Genomic DNA, 23,801 nt, shown 5'->3' with positions numbered 1-23,801 from the left:
TGAAGCAAAGCAGTCAAGACAGTTTGCTATTAGTGTAACAAAAGACATGAAGATCAATGGAATGTTATGGAGTGCCTCAAAATAGTAATAAATTAATGTGTCTATGCTCAACTGATTTGTAATAAGGGTGCCAAACCATTAAACAAATGGTGCAATTAGGACATTAATACTGTGCTACTCTGTTAATACTGAAGTATCTTTATAAAGTTTATTCCAACTCTGAAGTTCTTGACTTCATTATCTACAGGCTACACCATCCATATAAACTGAATTTCAACAACAGTTTTTCAGCCTCTATTACATTATGCTGTGCTAGTACCTCACCTCCAAGAGCTCACTGTCTAGGAGAGACAGATACATCAATAATAATCACATTATAATGTGTCTTATGCAATAATGCATTTTCTTCTTCAACAGTACTACAATAATCAGCAGGTGTTATGGAAAGAGCCTTCAAAAGTATATTGATTCACCTTGGCTCCAGAGTTCCAGATTTGGTTCAGATTCACCCCAGACCAATGTCATGTTTACTGACTAATCGTAATATGAAGACAAGACAAGGATAAACACCCAACCTTTAATAAGGCGTGACATAGAAGACAGCAACCACTGCAAGGAAAAAGAAATAAACTGAAATAACTCAATCAATGCTAGTAAATCCAGGAAAAGGAAAGAAGGGAGGAAGGGAGGAAGGGAGGAAGGAAGGAAGGAAAGAAGGAAGGAAGGAAGGAAGAAGGAAGGAAGGAAGGAAGGAAGGAAGGAAGGAAGGAAGGAAGGAAGAAGGAAGGAAAGAAGGAAGGAAAGAAGGAAGGAAGGAAGGAAGAAGGAAGGAAGGAAGGAAGAAGAAGGAAGAAGGAAGGAAGGAAACAAACTTCACAAAATCAGCTATTTGGGTAAATCTAAATAACCATTGACTGAAAGCAAAACAACTATATAATGTGGGAGCTATTAAAATATGTATAAAATACATGATAACAATGATATAAAAATCAGAAAAGTGGTAAATGGAGTTAAAGATAAACCTCTGAGCAGTGATTAAAAGTGTAATTAATACATTATAAATCAATGCTATAGGGGTATAATTTACAACAATAAAATGCATACCATTTAAGAGTATAGTTAGGTAATAGTTCACAAAATATATCACAGCACCACAATTAGATACCGGAAACAATTTCCATCATCTTAAAAGATTTCTTGTGTCATTTCCCAGGGAATTCCACCCTTTCATCCCAGACTTCAGGCAATCACTGAGCAGCGTATCACGGTAGATGAGCTTTGTCTTTTCTAGAGTTTCATGTAAATAGAATTATGAAATATGTGCGCGTTTGTGTCTGTTCCTTGAGCATGATGACTTTGAGATTCAATGATTTTGTTGCGTAAGGAATTGTTTCCCTGTTGTTACTGAGTAGCAACAAAACACATTCCTTTGCATGAATATGTCACAATTTGTTTATCAATCCACCCATGAATGTACTTTTCTGTTGTTTCTGCTTTGTATACCTTTTTCTTTTCTATCGCATTTATCCCCTCTATACACTCTTCCACTTCCACCAACCTCTTCCCCCTGCAATCACTATACTGTTGTCCATGTCCCTGTGTTCTTTCTGGGTTTTTTTCTCAATTGCTCCATGTGCCATGCCCCCCTTCCAGACCTGTCTGCCTGCTATCTATGGGTGAGTCTCTGTTTTGCTTGTTGGTTCAGTTTGTTCAGTAAATTCCACGTATGAGTGAAATCATATAGTACTTGTCTTTCTCTGACTGGCTTATTTCACTGAGCATAATGTTCTCCAGATCCATCCATGCTACTACAAACAGTAAAGTTTTCTTCCTTTTAATGCCGAGTAATATTCCATTGTGTGTGTGCCATAGCTGTTGTATCCACTCATCTACTGATGGACATTTGGACTGCTTCCAAATCTTGGCTATTGTAAATAACACTGCAATGAACTTAGGGGTGCATATATCCTGAAACATATAGTGTTTCAGGTTTCTTTGGATATATTCCCAGAAGTGGAATTGCTGAGTCATCCAGTTTGTATTCTTATGGATAAATCTGTGATGAACACTAGTGTGCAAGGCTTTGCATGGACATTTGTTTTCATCAGTAGATGGTTCATAGGAAAAACTACAAATAATAAAACACAATTTTAGCCCAGCTGGTGTTGCTCAGTGGTTGAGCATCAACCCACGAACCAAGAGGTCACTGGTTTGATTCCTGGTCAGGGCACATGCCCGGGTTGCAGGCTTGATCCCTACTAGGAGATGATGCAGGAGGCAGCAGATCAATGATGTTTCTCTCTCATTGATGTTTCTATCTATCAATGCCTCTCCCTTCCTCTCCTTCAAAAACAATCAATAAAAAAATATTTAAAAATTTTTAAATAATAAAGTAAAACACAGTTTTAAAAAGAAACAAAATCTGAAACACAATCGCTCTGTTGGTTTCAGGAACCACTCCTTCTCTTTGTCTTTTCAAGCCAAGGGAGGGTACTGGTCGCCATTGTTAACAATCCTTGCATTCTGTGGTTTCACTACACCTACATCTTATGGGAAGTTCCATAGGACTACTTAATAAAGGAAGGAAGTCAAAGGCCTGGTTTGCAGTTATTTGGCATGAATATCGGCCAACACCAGACAGAAGCAGACGACTGCTGCACTGTGGCCTTGCGCCAGAGTAGCCCTGAAGATATAGGTGAAAGAAAATCCTCCCAGAGTGCAGAACACTGGCTAGTATATAGAGTTGTCCACCTTGTGTGATCAGAGTACTAGTGTAAAGGTCAACACTAATTCATGAGCAGTGACTAGCTAGTTTTACAGATGGTTAGAGAATGAACCTGTTACTTCGTAGTACCCCAAAAGACAACAGGAGATATTGCTTTATTCTCTGAAGAACGGTTTTGATTTTATTGGTGATAGACTGATTACACTGGACCCCTTCTATCAAAGAAAGGACAGTATTTGTCCTCACTGAAATGGACACTTTGGCACTTCTTCCAGAAAATGCAGATTTACATAATGCCACATAACCATGCTTCTGACTGCAGGTCACATTTATTGGGGAAAAAACTGATACTAATAGGCTCAGGTCCACACAGATCATGGTCTAAACACCAACCAGAAGCCTCTGGCTTAATACAACTGTGGAATGGTCTACGGAAGGCTCAGGAAGCGGCCTCGGAAAAATAGTGGGGATTTTTGAGATTCTTTTTAGTGTTTTGCAAATGTGAATAATTTAGAAAGTAAATACTTAGTGCACATATAATTTTATGCTTTTGCTTATATATATACGGACAGCTTCCTGCTGTATCAATGAGTAAATTCATATGTGATTTTACTAGATATTACCCAATTTCCCTGCATAGGGGTGTACCATATGCATTTCATCGTCAAAAGCATGAGAATGCCTGCTCACCTACAGGCTCTCCAACTGGGCAAAATTTTTCCAGTCTGATATGAAAAAGAAATAATGTCTTAGTTTCTGAATATGGGTGACACCATACATAATGGGTTATATCATATATAATACAAAATATATTGTAGATCTTCAAATCCTTGTCCACTTTTATGTTGTCTACTAAAAATGTCTCTGGTTTGTTTTTGACCAAATAGATGTCCTCTATTTTACATTTCACATCTTTCTCCTTAGAAGATCTCTTCCACACAGTCTTCTGATTCATGTAACAGTGAGAAGGGCTGGAACTTGGGGAATGTCTGACTCATGGAGCACAAGCATTGTCAGGACATTCTCCATCACGTGTCTGTGCTTTTCTTTGCTTGTCAGTGACATTCTCTCAGATCATCTTCTTCCTCGTGGCAGGAACTGCACTGCTTGATTCATCATGTACAAATCAACTTGAGCTTTTTACATTTTTTAAAATATGTTTTTATTTTCCTCAGAGAGGAAGGGAGTCGGAGAGAGCGATAGAAACATCAATAATAAGAGACAATCATTGATCGGCTGTCTCCTGCACACCCCACACTGAGGATCGAGTCCACAACCAGGGCATGTGACCTGACTGGGAATCAAACCCTGGTATCCTGGTTCATAAGTCGACCCTCAACCACTGAGCCATGCCAACCAGGCTCAACTTGAAATACTCTGATTGACCCAACCTACTTTACATGCCTACTTTCTGGACCAATTGACACTGGTCAGGAAATGGAGAAGATACTGTGATTGAGCAGCCTCTAAAATAAGCACATGACTAAACTAAGTCAAGGAGCAATTTTCAAAAAGATGGAGGGAGGATTGCTTTAAGAAGATGGCAGGAGTGCTAGGTGTACAAAACAATATATGACCACCAAAATGGAACTGTCACTGTAACATTGATGAGTGTCTCTTTATTTTTGCTTCTTAATTAGGCTTTGATGTAGAGGCCATCTTTACAGGGTTTGCAACAAAATGACTAGCAGACAAAATAAACAGAATAGTCTTGGGCAGTCTTGGGATTGAATCAGTTTTTCTTTTTGGTGATCAAAATGTACCACATCTTCCCCTGGGACTCCTCAGCCCCTGAGGTAAAATTCTTTTCACTAAATCATGATAAACCCATGGGCCTGACATAACCATTAAGCACACCAAATGCTGCAGAACTATGGGGACTCATATTTTGTTCTTTCATCTTAGGTTTATAACTTTTTTCCCTAAAAGACTTGATTTTGCCTTTCCCAAATTTAGGCCCCAAATTCAGAAAAAATAAAACAATATGGACAATACAGTTGATTAATAGATGGGCTAGAATAACTCTGTCTTTATCTCTGGGCCTCCAGGATGACATTATTGACTCTTGGGCAAGAAGAGAACAGTTTTATGATCAATTGTGTAAAAGGTAAAACTCCCCTGGCAATCCCTTCCATCCCAGATCAGGGTTTTTTTGTTTTTGTTTTTTTGTGGTTCATACTTATTTTCTCTTCCTTGCTTCCTTCTTTTTTTCCTTCCTTCTTTCCTTCCTTCCTACCTTCCTTCCTTTCTTTTTTATTTAATTAAATTTGTTATTGTTTGAAGTATTACATAGGCCTCCTTTTTCCCCCATTCACCTCTCCCTGGCTGCTCCCACCCCCCAGCACATGCCCTCACGCTCCTACTATCTGTGTCCATTGGTTATGCTTATATGTATGCATACAAGTCCTTTGGTTGATCTCTCCCCCCAACCCTCCCTTGCCTTCCCTCTGAGGTTTGATGGTCTGTTTGATGCTTCTATGTCTCTGGATTGATTTTTGATCATCAGTTTATGTTGTTCGGCTCAGTTTTTTAACTGACGGCTAAAGCAGTTAAACAATTGGCTAAAGCAGTTAAGTTAGGTGGACTTGACTATGTGGCCAGAGTCATCAAAGTCTATGCTGGGAACTTCAGGTTTGTGTTCTAGCCCGAGCTAAGATACCGCACACCAATCTTGGTGGTTCAATCAGGAGACATGGCATGTGGTGTGCGTGAATATGGGTCCTGAGTTCCCTGAGCCTGGGAGGTCATCCCTCCAACCTGTCATGTTTGCCTGCATGCCTTGATGCACTCTACCCTTTACCTCTAAATCAAAGCATTACCTAATATAGAGTCTCATGAGGCTTTCAAATGCCCCAACTTGGGAAATCTTTTTACTTAAGATGTCTTTTAATGACTGAACTATCATTGAATTACTGGAAAGACCACTAGGTACCACTAAGATTTATTTTTAAAGTAAATAAAAATAATCAGGTTTGCTTGGATTCTCCAGATTTGTATTAATTTGGAATGATTATACAAACTCTTTTTGTTCACCAAGCTTAGGAGGAAAGGGGTGGGAGGAGAAGCCTGATAAATGAAAATTAAAGTGTATCTTCCTGGGTAAAATATCTACTTATATAAAAACCACTGGTGGTGTTCATCACGACCGGGGTCTGGCTGGCGACCAACCAAAGGAAGTCAGTCCTGCAGGGGTTGTCTTGGCAACAGCTATGCCCTCCCCCGAGCTGTTTCCTGGAGCTGTTCTGTAAGGGCAGGGTTTGAGGCAGGAACCCGCACTCAGAGTGTGGACCCACTGAATCCAGGGTCCTTTGCCAGGACTGCGCCCTCCCTGAGCTGTGGTTCCCTGGGAGTGTGCTGCGCCAGCACGGACAGGGTGAACCTGAGTGGGGGCGGCTGAAAGGCTTAGAAAAGACAGATAAGAGAATGAAAGCCAGGTCTCGGTGGGACACTGCTTCTCTAAGAGACAGCGCCCATGCCCACAGCCATGCCTTTATTTTATAGCAGATGCTAGGAGGCAAAGTAAGGGCATGACCAAGTGTTTACAAAATTCTCCTGGGTTGCAATCCTACTCAACTACATGCACCTGAACTCTATCAAGCCTACATTACTCAGGCACATGGGGCCACGTGTTCGCACCATAGGTTCAAGCTTACAACTACAGCTGTTGGCTATAATTGTCCTGGGAGGGCCCTGCCCTCCAAGCTGGGACTTGCACGTGGAAATGAGAGGACTGTGCGCTCTCCTCAGTCCAAGACTTTAACCTGTCCAAAACACTGTAGTGGCTCCCCACAATAAAGTTTTAATTCTGTTTCTTTGTTACTAATGTTGTGGCCCCAACCCATAACAAAGAAACAATTTCCAGAGGATGAGGCCCAGGAATCAGGGTTTTAAAAAGATTCCCAGGTGATTGTAATGTGAAGCCAAGAATTGAAAGTGGTTGCAATCATCATGTTATTGAGAAATCTCAATAGTAAAAGGGATCTTTGTAATGGTTCCAGATTTATTATCAAAAGATTACAACCTAACGTTATCGAAATTGAAGTATTAACAGGATCTGCAGAGGGAGAGGCTGTTCTGATTCCAAGAATTAATTTGTCCCCATCTGACACTGGCCTCCCATTTAAATTGATTCGATGACGGTTTCCCGTGATGCCAGCATTTGTGATGACTATTAATAAATTACAAGGACAAACTCTAGACAAAGTAGGTATATTCCTACCTGAACCCGTTTTTGCACATGGTCAATTATATGTTGCTTTCTCTCGAGTTTGAGGAGCATGTGATGTTACAGTTAACGTTCTAAGTACTTCATCACAAGGGAAATTAGTCAAGCACTCTGAAAGTGTTTTCACTCTTAATGTGGTGTACAGGGAGATATTAGAATAAGTTTAATCACTTTATCAGTGATTGTTTGCATCACTATTATTTTTTATTTTTTTTAAATTAAATCTTTATTGTTCAGATTATTACATTTGTTCTTCTTTTTTCCCCCCCATAACTCCCCTCCTCCCAGTTCCCGCCCCACCCTCCGCCCTCACTACCCACCCACTGTCCTCATCCATAGGTGCACGATTTTTGTCCAGTCTCTTCCCGCATCTCCCACACCCCTCTCCCCCCCAAGAATAGTCAGTCCATTCCCTTTCTATGTCCCTGATTCTATTATAATCACCAGTTCATTCTGTTCATCAGATTATTTATTCACTTGATTCTTAGATTCACTTGTTGATAGATGCATATTTGTTGTTCATAATTTGTATCTTTACCTTTTTCTTCCTCTTCCTCTTCTTAAAGGATACCTTTCAGCATTTCATATAATCCTGGTTTGGTGGTGATGAACTCCTTTAGCTTTTCCTTATCTGTGAAGCTCTTTATCTGACCTTCAATTCTGAATGATAGCTTTGCTGGATAAAGTAATCTTGGTTGTAGGTTCTTGGTATTCATCACTTTGAATATTTCTTGCCACTCCCTTCTGGCCTGCAAAGTTTCTGTTGAGAAATCAGCTGACAGTCGTATGGGTATTCCCTTGTAGGTAACTGAGTTTCTTTCTCTTGCTGTTTTTAAGATTCTCTCTTTATCTTTTGCTCTTGGCATTTTAATTATGATGAGTCTTGGTGTGGTCCTCTCTGGATTCCTTTTGTTTGGGGTTCTCCGCGCTTCTTGGACCTGTAAGTCCATTTCTTTCACCAGGTGGGGGAAGTTTTCTGTCATTATTTCTTCAAATAGGTTTTCAATATCTTGCTCTCTATCATCTTCTGGCACCCCTATAATTCTGATGTTGGTACGCTTGAAGCTGTCCCAGAGGCTCCTTACACTATCCTCGCATTTTTGGATTCTTTTTTCATTTTGCTTTTCCGGTTGGGTGTCTTTTGCTTCCTCGCATTTCAAATCATTGACTTGATCCTTGCGCTCCTCTGGTCTGCTGTCGGGAGTCTGTATAATATTCGTTATTTCAATCAGTGTATGCTTAATTTCTAGTTGGTTCCCCAATATAACATCGAGGGTCTCATTAGTTTTCTTGTAGATCTCATTAAGTTTATTGGCGGCTTCTAAACAGTTCTTGAGAGATCTTAAAAGTGTGGTTCTGAACTCTATATCTTCCATTGACAATTTTGTCCTGTTTCTTTGTCTCCGCATTTTGTTATGCTTCCTTGGTGCACCCCCTAGTGGTCTTTGTGCGCAGTCTTATAGTTAAACCTTGATTGTTGTAGCTAATACCAGGGAGGGTTTGACCTCCAGGCCAAGTGGCTATGAGAATCAGCTGTGTCTGCAGTGAGAGAACTTCTATCCTCTAGGGAGGTGCTAATCTAGCCTTTGCCTGAGGCTATCTGGCAAATGCCTCTGTGCAGGGCTTGGGCAGGGCGGGTGGGTCACACGGGATCAACAGGGTGGGCTGGAGAGAGCAGTTATGGCGGCTCTCAGTCCTGTCCCCAGGGGCTCTGCCTCTCTGGGTCCCAGCACCCGCTGCAAACCTCGGAGAGAAAGCTGCACCTGCTCTGACCGTAGCCAGACAGTCCCGCTTCTCCCGTTTGAGTCTGGGTCCCTAAAGACTCGCCCGTATCTGGAGCTCAGAGTCTGCGACTCCCTCCCGATTGAAAACGCCAACCGCGCCCTCCACCGCCAGCCCGCTCCACGCACTCCGCACCTCAGAATTTGACTTCAGCACTGCGCCTCCTCTGAGTGTCCGTATGTGTTTCTCTTTCCTCCTAGTTGTAGGACTTCCACTCAGCCAGCGTTCCTGTGGTTCTGGGTGATGTCCGTTCCGTTTTTTAGTTTCACTTTTGAAGTAGTTGTTCAAGGCAGCAAACTCCGGCGTTAACCTATGCCGCCATCTTGGTTCTATCTGCATCACTATTTTTGTATATCATGTTTTTGTTGTTTTCATATCATGTTTTTGTCATTTTTATATCATGCCTTTGTTGTTGTTATATCCTTTTGTTACTATTTATCCTATCTAATAATAGACAAACATGATAATTGCCCATACCTCTGCTATGCTTCCCATTGGCTAATCGGCAGGATATGCAAATTAACTGTCAACAAAGATGGCGGCCAGCAGCCACGCAGCTGAAGCGATCATGAGGCTTGCTTGCTCCAGTGATGAAGGAAGCCAAGGTTCACCGCTTGCCGCGGCCCGGCTCTGAGCTCCTGAAGCAACAATGTTTCAATTAGAGAAGATAAACAAACCCCAGACACGTGCTTTCAGCCGGCCATGGCCTCGGAGATTAGAGCGCCAGTGATGGCAACAGAGTTTCAATGATAGAAGCTAAACAAACCCAGATACCTGCTTTCAGCCAGCCGCAGCCTCAGAGCTGGAGCGAGCAGGACAGCAACAATGTTTCAATTATAGAAGCCAAACAAACTCCAGATACCTGCTTTAAGCCAGCTTCAGCCTCAGAGCTGGAGCCGGGCCTCAGAGCTGGAGCCCGGCCTCAGAGCTGGAGCCGGCTCTCAGCTCCAGTGACAGCTATAGAAGGTAAATAAATCCAAGAATAAAAAAAAAGAAAAAAAAGAGGCTGGGAGCTTCAGTCGCCCACCAGCCTGAAAATGGCCCTCAGCCCCTTACCCAGACTGGCCAGGCACCCCAGGAGGGACCCACACCCTGAAGGGGGTGTGACCAGCTGCAAACAGCCATCAGCCCGTCATCCAGGCTGGCCAGGCACCCAAGCGGGACCCCCACCCTGATCCGAATCACCCTTCAGGGCAAACCAGCCGGCCATCATACATGCACCAGGCCACTATCCTATATAGTAAAAGGGTAATATGCAAACTGACCCTAACAGCAGAAAGACTGGGAATGACTGGTCACTATGACACACACTGACCACCAGGGGGCAAATGCTAAATGCAGGAGCTGTCCTCTGGTGGTCAGTGTGCTCTCACAGGGAGGAGCTCTGCTCAGCCACAAGCCACGCTGATGGCTGACAGTACAGCAGTGGTGGTGGTAGCATCTCCGGCTTCCTCAGCACCGCTAAGGATGTCTGACTGCAGCTTAGGTTTGCTCCCTGCTGGCAAATGGACATCCTCCGAGGGCTGCCGGACTGCCAGAGGGATGTCTGATTGCCATCTTAGGCCCAATCCCTTGAGGAGCAGGCCTAAGCCAGCAAGTGGTCACATCCGAGGGGTCCCAGACTGTGAGAGGGCACAGGGTGGGCTGAAGGACCCCCTTCCCCCAAGTGCACAAATTTTTGTGCACCGGGCCTCTAGTTTATTAATAAATTCATATATTATTTTCATATACATTTTACTAATTTCCTTTCATCTCTCACACTTCTATTATAGAGAAAGGGCAAATAGCAATATTAAAATATCTCTGCTAATTAATTCCTTTTTAAAATATCTATATATTTTATTGATTTTTTACAGAGGGGAAGGGATAGAGAGTTAGAAACAACGATGAGAGAGAAACATCGATCAGCTGCCTCCTGCACAGGCCCCACTGGGGATGTGCCCACAACCAAGGTACATGCCCTTGACCAGAATCGAATCTGAGACCCTTGAGTCCGCATGCTGATGCTCTATCCACTGAGCCAAACCAGTTAGGGCAATTAATTCCCTTTTAATGTGCACAAATTTCATGCACTGGGCTACTAGTATTAATATAAATACATATAAACAAACAATGATGTACTTTTCAGGTTAAAAGAAACATACCCATGTTTAACAGACAACTCTCAGAGCGAAGGCTGGGGTGGAAGGGTGGTTGGGGAGAGATTAACCAAAGAACTTATATGCATATATGCATAACCCAAGGACACAGACAATAGTGTTGTGAAGGCCTGGGGAAGGGCCGGTGAAAGATGAAGGGGTTAATGGAGGGAAAAACAGGGACACCGGTAATACTTTGAACAATAAAGATAAATTAAAAAGGAAAAGAAAGCATACCCATGTTTAAATAAAGGACTGGTGAAATAATTGTGTATTAAAAGAATTTTTTTCTCCCAGGATTGGAAACAATTATAATACATTTTATGAAATAAATTAAAGGCCATAAGACAGGTTATTGCCATCATTGCTTCTCCTTCACATATCACTATCCATAATTGTGACATTTTGAACCCATCAACTCTCCTTCCCTACCTTGATTATTTAACCTGTGTGAGAAAATTGTCTATGTCTGTCCACATCTTTGAATATTCCCTTTGTAGAGCATGGGTTAATTTCAGCAGGTTTGAAATGACAAAATGCTTATTTCCAGAACTGCACACAGCATAACTGAACTTTGACATTACTACAGAACCTATTAAGTTCCTTAACCATAGGGCAGTGAGTTGTTTGGGGGCAGATGTACCAGCAATGTTTAGTATTAGTCATTGGATTTTTAACTTGCACCTGGTTTGAGGAGGGTTGAGAGTTTAGCCTGGTCATATATAGCTGGAAGACACTTGGGCAACGAGCACACCTTGAACAGGTTTGGGCTGTCTGGTACCAAGGTGCTTCATACACGTGGCAGTGGTGGTTCAAACCTGAAGACAGCCTGGCCGGTTGGCTCAGGGGTTGAATGTCGACCCATGAACCAAGAGGTTCTCTGTTCAACTAACAGGGCACATGCCCATGTTGTACAAGAGGCAGTCAATCAATGATGTTTCTATCTCTATCCTTCTCCCTTCCTCTCTCTCTAAAAATCAATAAACACGTATTTAAAAAAAAAACTAAGACAAAGTATATCCTAAGCAACCCAGTGATAGGAGGGTAAGAAACGTCTATATTAGAGGTCTCCAGACTTCTCCCAATACATTTCCTTCTCCTGCCATTGCTATATTATGCTTGTTGCCTGTAACTTGTAAATTGAGTTCTGTGGATACTTTCAATAATCAAACACTGTCTCAAAAATCGTAACGCACCTTTTGATAAGCTTAATTCAATTTTCTTCATTAACAGTTCACACTTAAACACAAAAAATAAAGCATGTCAAGCAAGTTATGCTACCACAGATTCAAATTCACTCTTGGCATATGAGTCTTTTCCAAAAGTAAATTCACTTTAAATGGGCTAGCCTACAAGTAGCATGAAATAAAAGAGCAAATGTTGGTTCAATCAGTATTTTCTGGTAAACTTTGATCATTCTTTGCCTATTTGTAGGGTAAATAATACTTTTTCTTGCCAGACTAGCTTTTAAAAACTTTGAAAACTATTGCCTTTTACCCCAAAACTACTATCCTTATCCTTGAACTTCGGAAAAATGTAGAAAACAAATTCTAAAACTAAAAATTATTGACGTTCTCAAAGACTTAAATTTCCACATCTCAAGGTATTCCCATTAACTTTAATGACGTCAGCACTCCCATTATGAGTCAATGTCAGACTACTCTGTGCATTTAGGAATGTCCTCTCTAGTCCTAGTCTTTGCAAAACTACATGTTGATGTGACTAAATACTACTAATCTCATCATTGTACAGGAAAGGTACAAGTGTGCTTTCCAACTTAAACACATACACAGTCTGAATGACCTGAGAATCTGGAAGTCAGATTCAAAACACAATATAAAAAAATGAACGTTACAAAATTTAAAAATTTCTGCTCCATAAAAGACACAATTAAGAGAGTGAAAAAGCAAGCTACAGACTGAGGGGGAGGGGGGGATTGCAAATGACATATCCAGTAAATACCATGTATCAAAAATGTACCAAGAAATCTCCAAACTCAACACTAAGACAAACAAACGAATTAAAAAATAGGCAAAAGACTAGAATATGCACTTCACCAAGAAGAAATAAAGATGTCAAATAAGTACATGAAAAAATGTTCAACATCATCATCCACATGGCAAATGAAAATTAAAATAACGAGGGGATATCATGACAAATCTATCAAATGACTAGAGTAAAAACATACAAACAATGGCAAATTGTGTCAAGGATGGAGAACAACTGTAACTCATATGCATTGTTGGTGGGGATGCAAAATGTTACAACCATTGAGAAAAACAGTTTGGCAGCTTCCTACATAGTCAAACACACCACATGATTCAACCATCTCACTGCTGGAGAAAAAAAACTAATGTTGATACAGACACCTGTATGCAAATGTTTACAGCAGTTCTATTCACAATCACCAAAAATTGAAAACAAACTAAATGTCCTTCAAATAGACAAACTGTGGTACAAATATATAATGTAACTAGAGGCCCAGTGCACGAAATTCATGCACTGGTAGGGTCCCTAGTGGCTGCTGGCCGGGTACTCCCTCTCTTTCCCTGGCCGGCTAAAGCTGCTGCCACCGCTGCCAGCCAGAGTCTCCCTCCCTTCCCCAAGTTGCCTGCTGCCACCACCGCTGCCAGCTGGGGCCTCCCTCCCTTCCCCCGGCTGGCCCAACCCCCTGGTCAAACTCCCAGACGAACTCCCAGGTGAGAGGACAATTTGCATACTGTGCTTTTATTATATAGGAGACTATGCAACAATAAAAACTAAAGAAGCTATTGATACAAGCCACAGCCTGGTTGGATCTCAAACAGATTATGCTAACGGAAAGAAGGCAATTTGAAAAGACTATATATACTGTATGATTCCAGTCATGTGTATTCTCAAAAGATAAAACAATAGGAATGAACAACAGGAAGTGACTTCTCCAAGGCATGCACATGGTAGAGGGGGTAATTATAAAGAAATAACATGAAGGCATTCTCTGGGTTATAGAATGTTTCAGTATCATACATGTGATGGTAGTTATATAAATCTATACATGTGCTAAAATTCATAGAGCTAGAAAGTCAATAATAAAGAGACATTCTAGCTAACATCTTAGCACACAAAGGTGGCAATGAGTGATGGACTGATTTGACAACTGATATTGAGGACCATTACTGTCCACATTCCACACTGCCCCACGCTGGTGGAAATTATTGTGCCCACTTCCTGTGTGTATATTAGCAAGAATGAATTTCCTAGAGAGAGGGCAACTCAATTTCAGGCAAACTTCAGGACACTTCCATCATCATGGACTGTTGCACAGTCCTTTAGAGGAAGATTAAAATAAATAACCATTGTTTCCCTAATTACTACTTCTTTCCCCTTCATTAACAACATCCAGAATCTCCCCAGGAGGGATTAACCCAGCGGTTCTCAACCTGTGGCTCGTGACCCCATTGGGGGTCGAAAGACCCTTTCACAGGGGTTGCCTAAGACCATCAGAAAACACATATATAATTACATATTGTTTTTGTGATTAATCACTATTGTTTAATTATGTTCAATTTGTAACAATGACATCGGGGGTCACCACAACATGAGGAACGGTATTAAAGGGTCTCGGCATTAGGGTAGTTGAGAACCACTGGATTAACCCCAACTCCACATGTAGAAATAGCTTCTACTAGTATTCTCTTAAGGCAATCAAATCAGTCTTTTATTTCCTTTGACCACTCTGATTGATTTAGCGAGGGATGGTTCAACCAAAAAAGACTATTGAGGCAACAAAGACTCCATTCCTGGGTTATGGTTGAGCTATGGAGGAGGTAAGCTCTGTGTTAGTGGACCTGAAGCTGGAGCTGAGTCACTTCAAGGGCTGATTACTGTCTTTCAATGATAAGGGGAGAGTCAGCTGAGAAAGCCAGGAGACAGAGGGTGTGAAATTGTATCCTGCCTTTTCCTTTGTTCTTCTGGCCCAATGGTTCCAAGTTTACTTCTAGGTGGTAGCAATCCAGACCCCTGCCCAATCCTGCTGCCTCAGAATCTCCAGGGAAGTTCTGGGACAGGAACTACTCTAGACTCACCTTAAGCTAGTCCTAATGTTGACGTTTTCAGGAATACAAACCAATAAATTTCCTTTATATTCTAAGAGAATTTGAGATAGACCTGTTAGTTGGCAACAAAAGCATCCTAACAGAACCCCACTCGATTCCTTTCCTTGGTTGTTGTTGTTGTTCAATGTTTTCTTTGCAGAGGTATAAGCATAAACTCTCAATTGAGTTATTCTTATGTCTCAAATAAAGTTCAAAGGACAACCTCAGTATTTCCATAACAACCTAGAAGAAAACAGGTTGAGAAATAGATCTGTCAATCTCTCTTCCCTCCCACTGCTCCTCCCTCTGGCCCTCCTTTCTTTGATTAAATAGGCCCAAGGACACCTGTCCAAAGTGTTCCGAATCACTCCCAGAAATCTGAAGTCCTAGACTCTCCAAGATGGAACTCACTGCAGCAGATCACCGCATACCTCTAAGTGATGGAAACAGCATTCCTATCATTGGGTTTGCTACCTACTCACACCCTAATTTGGTAACTTTATGTCTCTTTCTGTATTGTTTTTTTAAAATAAGAAACTTTTCTGAAGTATAATCTGTAATTCATTTTAAATGGATCTAATTGATTCACTTTTTGTAATAATGAAAGCAACTTCCAAGGGCTATTGTTTGGCTGAATGAGTATTGAGCCAAACATTAAACTAAATCAATTTGTGATTTAAAATGATCTTGGATTAGAGAATGGGACCTTTCTACTTTCTTACTAAAATTCAGCAGGGTGCTTCTTATTTTATTGATCTCAAGCACATGAAACTACTGAGTTTATGGCCTGTGATTTTTTTTTTCAGTTCATATTTGATCACTTTTAGTTCAGTCTAAAATGCATCTCTGTAGCAATATGTTTACAAATACATCTCTTAGGGCAAAGGAAACTATGGAGAAAATAAACAAATAGGACTATATCAAAATAAGCTTCTGCACAGCAAAAGTAACTATCAACAAAATGAAAAAGGAGCCCACAGTATGAGGGAACATTCTCACCAACACTTGATTTTTTAAATGTTTGCAACTCTGGTTTTAATTGTGGTTTTAACTTGCACTTCCTTTTAAATCTACATGAGATTAATTTTTCATATTTTTATTAGACATTTGGAGATCTTTTGCAAAGTGGCTGTGTCTTCCACGAATGTTTTTTTTTTTTTTTATTGAATTTCTCTTCTCTTATTGCTATAGTGGATTTTTAAAATATTTGCATATGTGTTCTTCATCAGTTATATTTACGTGGAAATATCTCTTCCCACTTACCTTTTTACTCTTTTAATGAATGGTGTTTTCTGATGAACAGAGATTCCCAATTTTAATGTGCTCACATGTAGCACTCTTTTAATTTACCATTAGTACTTTCTGTGGCTTAAAAAATCCTTCTCTACCCAAGTGTTAAATTGGGAAATCTAGGAACAGCCTCTGAGGAGATTTGCACGCTGGAGACTTGTTGGAGAGTACTCTCAGAGACCAGACCTGTAAGGGTGGGTGCAGTGGGGACAGCTGAACTGCAATGCAGTTGCTCATCAATGCCACAGGGAGTTCTGGAATGGGAATGGTGCCACAGAGTTGTGCTGAGTTTAGGTAAGGGCATCAGGCCTTTATACCCTGGGTCATCCATAGAGGGAACCAGATGTGAGTAATGAGCAGCCAACACTTCTGAGGACTGAGAAAATGGGGTTCATTATGACATGTTCTACCCCTGCTGTCAATTGCTTTTATATGCTAAGTTCACCCCTGGGAACAACTCTTCCAGAATTCTGTTTGGTCTGTTTCCTGGGAAAATTTTTAAAGAGGTAGGTTAGCAGGATGAATAAGGCCCTTTCCACTAAAGCTGTAGTCAATTGTAACTTCTACTTATTCTCTTCCTCCCAGAATCCCCATTCTAAGTTCCCTGTATCCTTAGCCAATATCTCTGCTAGTCTGGGTGACTTACCTAGTATTATGTCCCAAATGCTCATCCCTGAGTTGTCTGAATCCCTAGTCAGCTACCCTCTCAAGTCATGGCTGCTGCCTTGTCCATTAACAATCACAATTGGTAATAAGTATATCATTGCTTCACCTATCCCCTTGTGATAAGGTATCTTACCCCTGCCAATATGGAAATTCTTTCCTTGAATGCTGAACTCTTACAATAAGGAGGCTGATTTCCCCTGTGAATTAGGACCTTTAGAGTCACAGAGCCTAAAATTCAGGGATGGGAAGCACACATTTTCCAAGTAGGTCAAAGGGAGTGATGCTAAAATGAATCACTCCAACTGGGTTTTCAGACTCATGTATTGTACTTATTGCACAATACCATACAAATATGTTGCCCTAGGACATATGTTATATCCTGTAGTTCCAAAGACAGAGAAGCATTGATCAGACCCTCAAACCTCAGAGGGAAGGTAGGGGAGGGTGGGGGTAAGGGGGAGATATCAACCAAAGGACTTATATGCATTCATATAAGCCTAACCAATGGACACAGACAACAGGGGGGTGAGGGCATGAGTGGGGTGGGGGGATAATAGGGGGATAAGGACACATAGGTAATTCCTTAATCAATAAAGAAAAAAAAAGTTCATCCTTAAGGACTTGCTCATTTCTCAACTGGAGGAAGGGTGCTATTGGCCATTTTAGGAAACAGAACTCTTTATTGAGAGTTCTTTTATTTTATTGAGATTGTCCTTAATTGTGAAAAAAAATCTTTGCACTTCAGATTCTCCTATCATATCACTTATTTCAGTCTCCATATATGGTATTCTATTTGATCTTTCTGATTTTTTTCTCTAAAATTTATTTTCCTAACAAAGCTGTTAGAATTTATATAGAATTCTCTAATGCTACATTTAAAAATTATAAAGTTTGTTGTTTATGTCCACATATCCAACTGGTTTATCCAGATAGGTTAAAATTAATTGGTAATTAATTACTAACTTAGTAATTATAGTTCACCCCATTGCTGCTTCTGCCATGTAAGGGTGACTATTTTTTTAAATATGTTTTTATTGATTTTAGAGAGAAAGAGAGAGAGGAACATGGATCAGTTGCCTAAAGTATGCACCCACGTCCTGGGTATGTGCCATAAGTGGGAATTGAACCAGTTACCTTTTGGTGCATGAGATGATGCTTAAGCAACTGAGCCACTCCAGCCAATGCAGGGAGAATACTTTATTTTATTTTATTTTATCTTATTTTATTTTTTTTTATTGTCTAAAGTTTTACATGTGTGTCCTTTTTCCCCAATTGACCCTCCCATTTCAACAGCCATTCCCACCCCGGGCAAGCCCCCAGCACCCCAATGTCTGTGTCCATTGGTTATGCTAATATGCATGCATACAAGTCCATTAGTTGCTCTCTAACCTCCCCTCTCCTACCATTTGTCTCTAGATCGATCTATTTTTCTTCATCAAATTATGTTGATCATTTTATGCCATATATGAGGGAGATCATGCGATATTTATCTTTCTCTGACTGGCATATTTCGCTTAGAATAATGCTCTCCAGTTCCATCCATGATGTTCCAAATGGTAACAATTCCTTCCTTTTGACAGCAGCATAGAATTCCATTGTGTAGATGTACCACCATTTTTTAATCCACTCATCTGCTGATGGGCACTTAGGCTGTTTCCAAATCTTAGCTATGGTGAATTGTGCTGCTATGAACATAGGGATGCATATATCCTTTCCGACTGGTGTTTCTGGTTTCTTGGGATATAGTCCTAGAAGTGGGATTACTGCATCAAAAGGGAATTCCATTTTTTAATTTTTTGAGGAAACTCCATACTGTCTCCCACAGTGGCTGCACAAGTCTGCATGCCCACCAGTAGTGCAAGAGGGTTCCTTTTTCTCCACATCCTTGCCAGCACTTGTCGTTTGTTGATAGCCATTCTGACAGGTGTGAGATGGTACCTCATTGTTGTTTTGATTTCCATCTCTCAGGTGATTAGTGAATTTGAGCATGTTTTCATCTGTCTCTGGTCCTTCCGTATGTCCTATTTCGAAAAGTGTCTATTTAGAGCCTTTGCCCATTTTTTTATTGGATCGTTTATCTTCCTAAGGAGAATATTTTTAACAAAGAAAGAGTATACCATATATTCAGTTTTTAGAAAAGTCTCTTTAGTGATGGTTGAATAATTAAAGACTTTCACTACTATAGCTTGTTTCTGTGACATAATCTTTACTAAACAAAGCACCATCCAAATATTACTTCAGGCTACTAGTCAATAACACACTTCTACCTTAGCTCTTGTCTTTTTCACTTCCTTTTATTTAATTTATTGGGGTAACATTAGTTAACAAAATTATATAGATTTCAGGTATATAATTCCATAATACAGCATGAGTATTGTAATTTCATCAACCAAAGTCATCTCTTTTTATCACCATTTATCATCCCTTTACACTTTTCTAATTCCCTCCTCCCCCCTTTCCCTCTAGTAATCACCATCCTTTGTCCATGAGGAAGTTTGTTTTGCTTTATTTAATCCCTTCATCTTTTTTATTCAGCCCCTCAACCCCTGTGCCCTCTGACAGTTGTCAATCTAGTCTCTGTATCTATAAGACTGTTTTTATTTTATTTTTTTGTTAATTTTGTTCATTAGATTCCACATATAAGTGAGATCATGTGATACTTCTCTTTCTCTGACTGGATTATTTCACATAGCATAATACTTTCCAGGTCCATCCAGGTTGTTGCGAAGGGTAAGATTTCCTTCTTTTCAACAGCAGAGTAATAGTTCATTGTGTAAATGTATCACAGCTTTTTTATCCACTCGTTTGCTGATAGGCACTTGGCCTGCTTCCAAATCTTGGATATTATAAATGATGCTGAAATGAACATACGGGTACATATCTTCTTTCCAATTAATGTTTCAGATTTCTTTGGCTATATCCCCAGAAATGGAATCACTGGTTCATAAGGCAGTTCCATTTTTAATTTTGTTTCCTCACCTAAGGATATATTTATTGATTTTAGAGAGAAATAGAGGAAGGAACAGAGAGGGAGGGAGAGAGAAAGAGAGAGAGGAGAGAGGGGTGGGGGAGGGAGAGAGGGAGGGAGAGAGAGAGAGAGAGACAGAGAGAGAGAGATGTGAGAGAGAAATATTGATTGGTTGCCTCCTGCATGCACCCTGACCGAGGCACAAACCCACAACCTAGGTATGTGCTCTGACTGGGAATCGAACCTGAAACCTTTTGGTGTACGGGACAATGGTCCAACCTACTGAGCAACCTGGCCAGAGTTCCACTTTTCATTTTTTGAGGAAACTCCATACTGCATTCCACAGCAGCTGCACCAATAGGCATTCCCACCAACAGCACCCAAGGATTTGCTTTACTCCACATCATCACGCACACTTGTTTATTAATTTACTAGAGGCCCGATGCACAAAATTTGTGCAAGGGGCTCGGCCCACACAGCCCTGGCTTCGTCTGGAAAGTCATCTGGATGGTTGTTCTGCTGTTTGGTCTAATTAGCATATTAGCTCTTTATTATATAGGATTGATGATAGCCATTCTGACAGGTGTGAGGTGATATCTTATTGAGGTTTTAATTTGCAGTTCCCTATTGAATAGTAACACTGAGCATCCTTTCATATATCTATTTATTGGCCAACTGTTTGTAGAGACACATTTTTATATATTTAAAATGTCATCACAGAGCACCATAGTGGAATACATAGACCTATGTCTGTCAGCCTTTAAATCTACAACTAATCAGACATCTTTAATGCAATAAAAGTTACTCTGTTCAACACACTAGCAAGCTTGAGAGAGACACACATTGGTACATCTGAAGGAGGGTGTATTGGAACACTTAGGGGAGGCAAGATGAGGGAGAAAACAGGGATGGTGTCTGCAGATGTGGTTCCACAGCCACCATGGCTAGCCTGTGGCCCCAGCTAATGGGATCGTGTGGAGGAGTCAGGGTGTGGCCCTCACACTATGGCCCAGTGGAGAGTAAGAAGGATAGAAACAGCATTGGCACCTGAGAACCTGCTTCCTCCTCCCTTACTGCAGTGGAGCATGGTAGCAAAAGCAAAGACATGTCTCTGGTCTCCCAGCTCTATATAGTGCAGTGGCACCAGCCAGGAAGGGAACCAGGTAATCAAACACTGGATTCACAAAGCAAACTCTCACCTCAGCCACCACAATCTCATACCATAGTAGTGAGGCCTCCAGACCCAGAGGAACAGAATACAGCAGAGCACTCACCACCCTATCACCCAGGTGGCAACTCCCATGACCACAGTGGTGACCCCCACCCCCAACCCCAGGGGCAAGTAGAATTGGTAAGAGAAAACAGAAGCTTGTACTAGAGCACCATCTTCTTGAAAACAAAACAAAGACCTCTAATTATCAACTTGATGAATTAAAATTAAGACAGTACCTAAATAAGAAAGATATTCACTGTTTTAAATGTTCCAGCAGATTAACAAACCATCAAGTACCATGAACAATCAAGGTAACATGGTAACACAGAAAGGAAATAACAATTCCACAAATAAGTGAGATCATGTGATATTTATCTTTCTCTGACTGGCGTATTTCGCTTAGCATAATGCTTTCCCGTTCCATCCATAATGTTGCAAATGGTTAACAATTCCTTCTTTGTGACAGCAGCGTAGAATTGCATTGTGTAGATGTACCACCATTTTTTAATCCATTCATCTGCTGATGGGCACTTAGGCTATTTCCAAATCTTAGCTATTGTAAATTGTGCTGCTATGAAAATAGGGGTGCATATATCCTTTCTGATTGGTGTTTCTGTTTTCTTGGGATACATTCCTAGAAGTGGAATTACTGGGTCAAATCTAAGTTCCTTTTAATTTGGGGGGGAAACACCATACTGTTTTCCACAGTAGCTGCACCAGTCTGCATGCCCACCAGCAGAGCAAGAGGGTTCCTTTTTCTCCACATCCTCGCCAGCACTTGTTGTTTGTTGATTTGTTAATGATAGCAATTCTGACAGTTGTGAGATGGTACCTCATTGTTGTTTTGATTTGCATTTCTCAGATGATTAGTGACTGTGCATGTTTTCATATGTCTCTTGGCCTTTTGTATATACTATATTTAGGTCCTTTACCCATTTCTTATTGGATTGTTTATCTTCCTTTTGTTAAGTTGTTTGAGTTCCCTGTACATTTTAGAGATTAAACCCTTATCAAAGATAACATTGGCAATATGTTATCCCATATTTGCAGTGAGCTTTCTTGTTCTTTTGTTAAAGGTTTCTTTCGCTTTGCAGAAGCTTTTTATTTTGATGTAGTCCCATTATTTTATTTTCTTCTTAGTTTCCATTGCCCTAGGAGCTATATCAGTGAAGATATTGCTATGACATATGTCTGCTATTTTGCTGCCTATGGCTTCTTCTAAACTCTTTATGGTTTCCCGTCTTACATTTAAGTCCTTTATCCATTTTGAGTTTCTTTTTGTGTATGGTGTAAGTTGGTGGTCTAGTTTCTTTTTTTTTTCAAATATCTGTCCAATTTTCCCAACACCATTTATTGAAGAGACTGTCTTGACTCCATTGTATGGTCTTGTCTCCTTTGTCACATATTAATTGAGCGTAATGGTTTGGGTTGACTTCTGGGTTCTCTGTTCTGTTCCATTGGTCTATATGTCTGTTCTTGTGCCAGTACCAGGAAATTTTGAGAACAGTGGCTTTGTAATACAGCTTGATATCCGGTATTGTGATCCCTCCAACATTGCTTTTCCTCCTCAGGATTGCTGTGGCTATTTGGGGCCCTTTTAAAAAATTCCATATGAGTATTTGAAGAGTTTGTTCTATGTCTGTGAAATATGCTGTTGGTATTTTAATGAGGATTGCATTGAACCTATAGATTGCTTTGGGTAGTATGGACATTTTAATTTTGTTGATTCTACCAATCCATGAACAGGGTATATTCTTCCATTTGTTTATGTATTCTTCTATCTCTTTTTTCAGCATCCTGTTATTTTCTAAGTACAGGTCCTTTACATCCTTGGTTAAATTTATTCCTAGGTATCTTACTTTTTTTTGTTGCAATGGTAAATGGGATTGTTATTTTAGTTTCTCTTTCTGTGAGTTCATTATTGGTATATAAAAAAGCCACAGATTTCTAGGTGTTAATTTTGTATACTGCTACAGTGCCGCATTCATTTACTAAGTCTAGTAGTTTTTTAATGGAGTCTTTAGGGTTTTCGATGTACAATATCATGTCATTTGTGATAATGACAGTTTTACTTGTTTTCCAATTTGGATGCCTTTTATTTCTTCTTGTCTGATCTCTATGGCTAGCACTTCAAGTACTACATTGAACATGGGCAGTGAAAGTGGGCATGCATGTCTTGTTCTTATTAGGGGAAATGGTTTTAGTTTTTGCTATAAAGCTTTTATTATGTTGAGGTGTGATCCCTGTACTCCCACTTTAATGAGAGCTTTTATCAGAAAAGGGTGTAGGGTTTTTGTCAAATGCCTTTTCTGCATCAATTGATATGATTATGTGATTTTTAAAAATATTTTATTGATATTTTACAGAGGAAGGGAGAGGGATAGAGAGTTAGAAACAGCTCTATAGAGAGAAACATCCATCAGCTGCCTCCTACACACCCCCTTCACTATTTCCTTCCTTCTGGTTACCCTGGGGCTTTCTTGCTGCTCTCTTTAAATTGCAGGGTTAGATAATTTACCTTTTCTTTTTTCTTTTTAGGTGGCCTGCAGAGCTATGAACTTCCCTCTCAGGACTGCTTTCACTGTGTCCCATAGATTTTTGATTGTTGTGTTTTCATTGTAATTTGTTTCCAGAATGTTTTTTATTTCTTCTTTGATCTGTTTGCTATTAAACCCAATCATTGCTTAATAGCATGTTATTTATCCTCCAAGTGTTTGATTT

At 40.4% G+C, this 23,801-nt stretch overlaps 1 protein-coding gene across 1 annotated transcript in view; it reads left to right on the top strand.

Annotated features, from left to right (window-relative positions):
* Positions 1-2,616: 2,616 nt before the first annotated feature.
* Positions 2,617-23,801, top strand: part of LOC118665774 (aldo-keto reductase family 1 member D1-like) — a 146,982-nt gene continuing 125,797 nt past the window's right edge. Inside the window, exon 1 of the mRNA XM_036327059.1 lies at positions 2,617-2,695. Within this exon, the coding sequence (XP_036182952.1) occupies positions 2,617-2,695 (79 nt within the window). The remainder of the gene's footprint in view (positions 2,696-23,801) is intronic.

Source organism: Myotis myotis, unplaced genomic scaffold, assembly GCF_014108235.1.
Source record: "Myotis myotis isolate mMyoMyo1 unplaced genomic scaffold, mMyoMyo1.p scaffold_m19_p_11, whole genome shotgun sequence".
In the NCBI taxonomy this organism is placed as follows: Eukaryota; Metazoa; Chordata; class Mammalia; order Chiroptera; family Vespertilionidae; genus Myotis; species Myotis myotis.
Note: the sequence above shows the minus strand (reverse complement) of the source record. Positions and strands in the feature narration are given on the sequence as shown.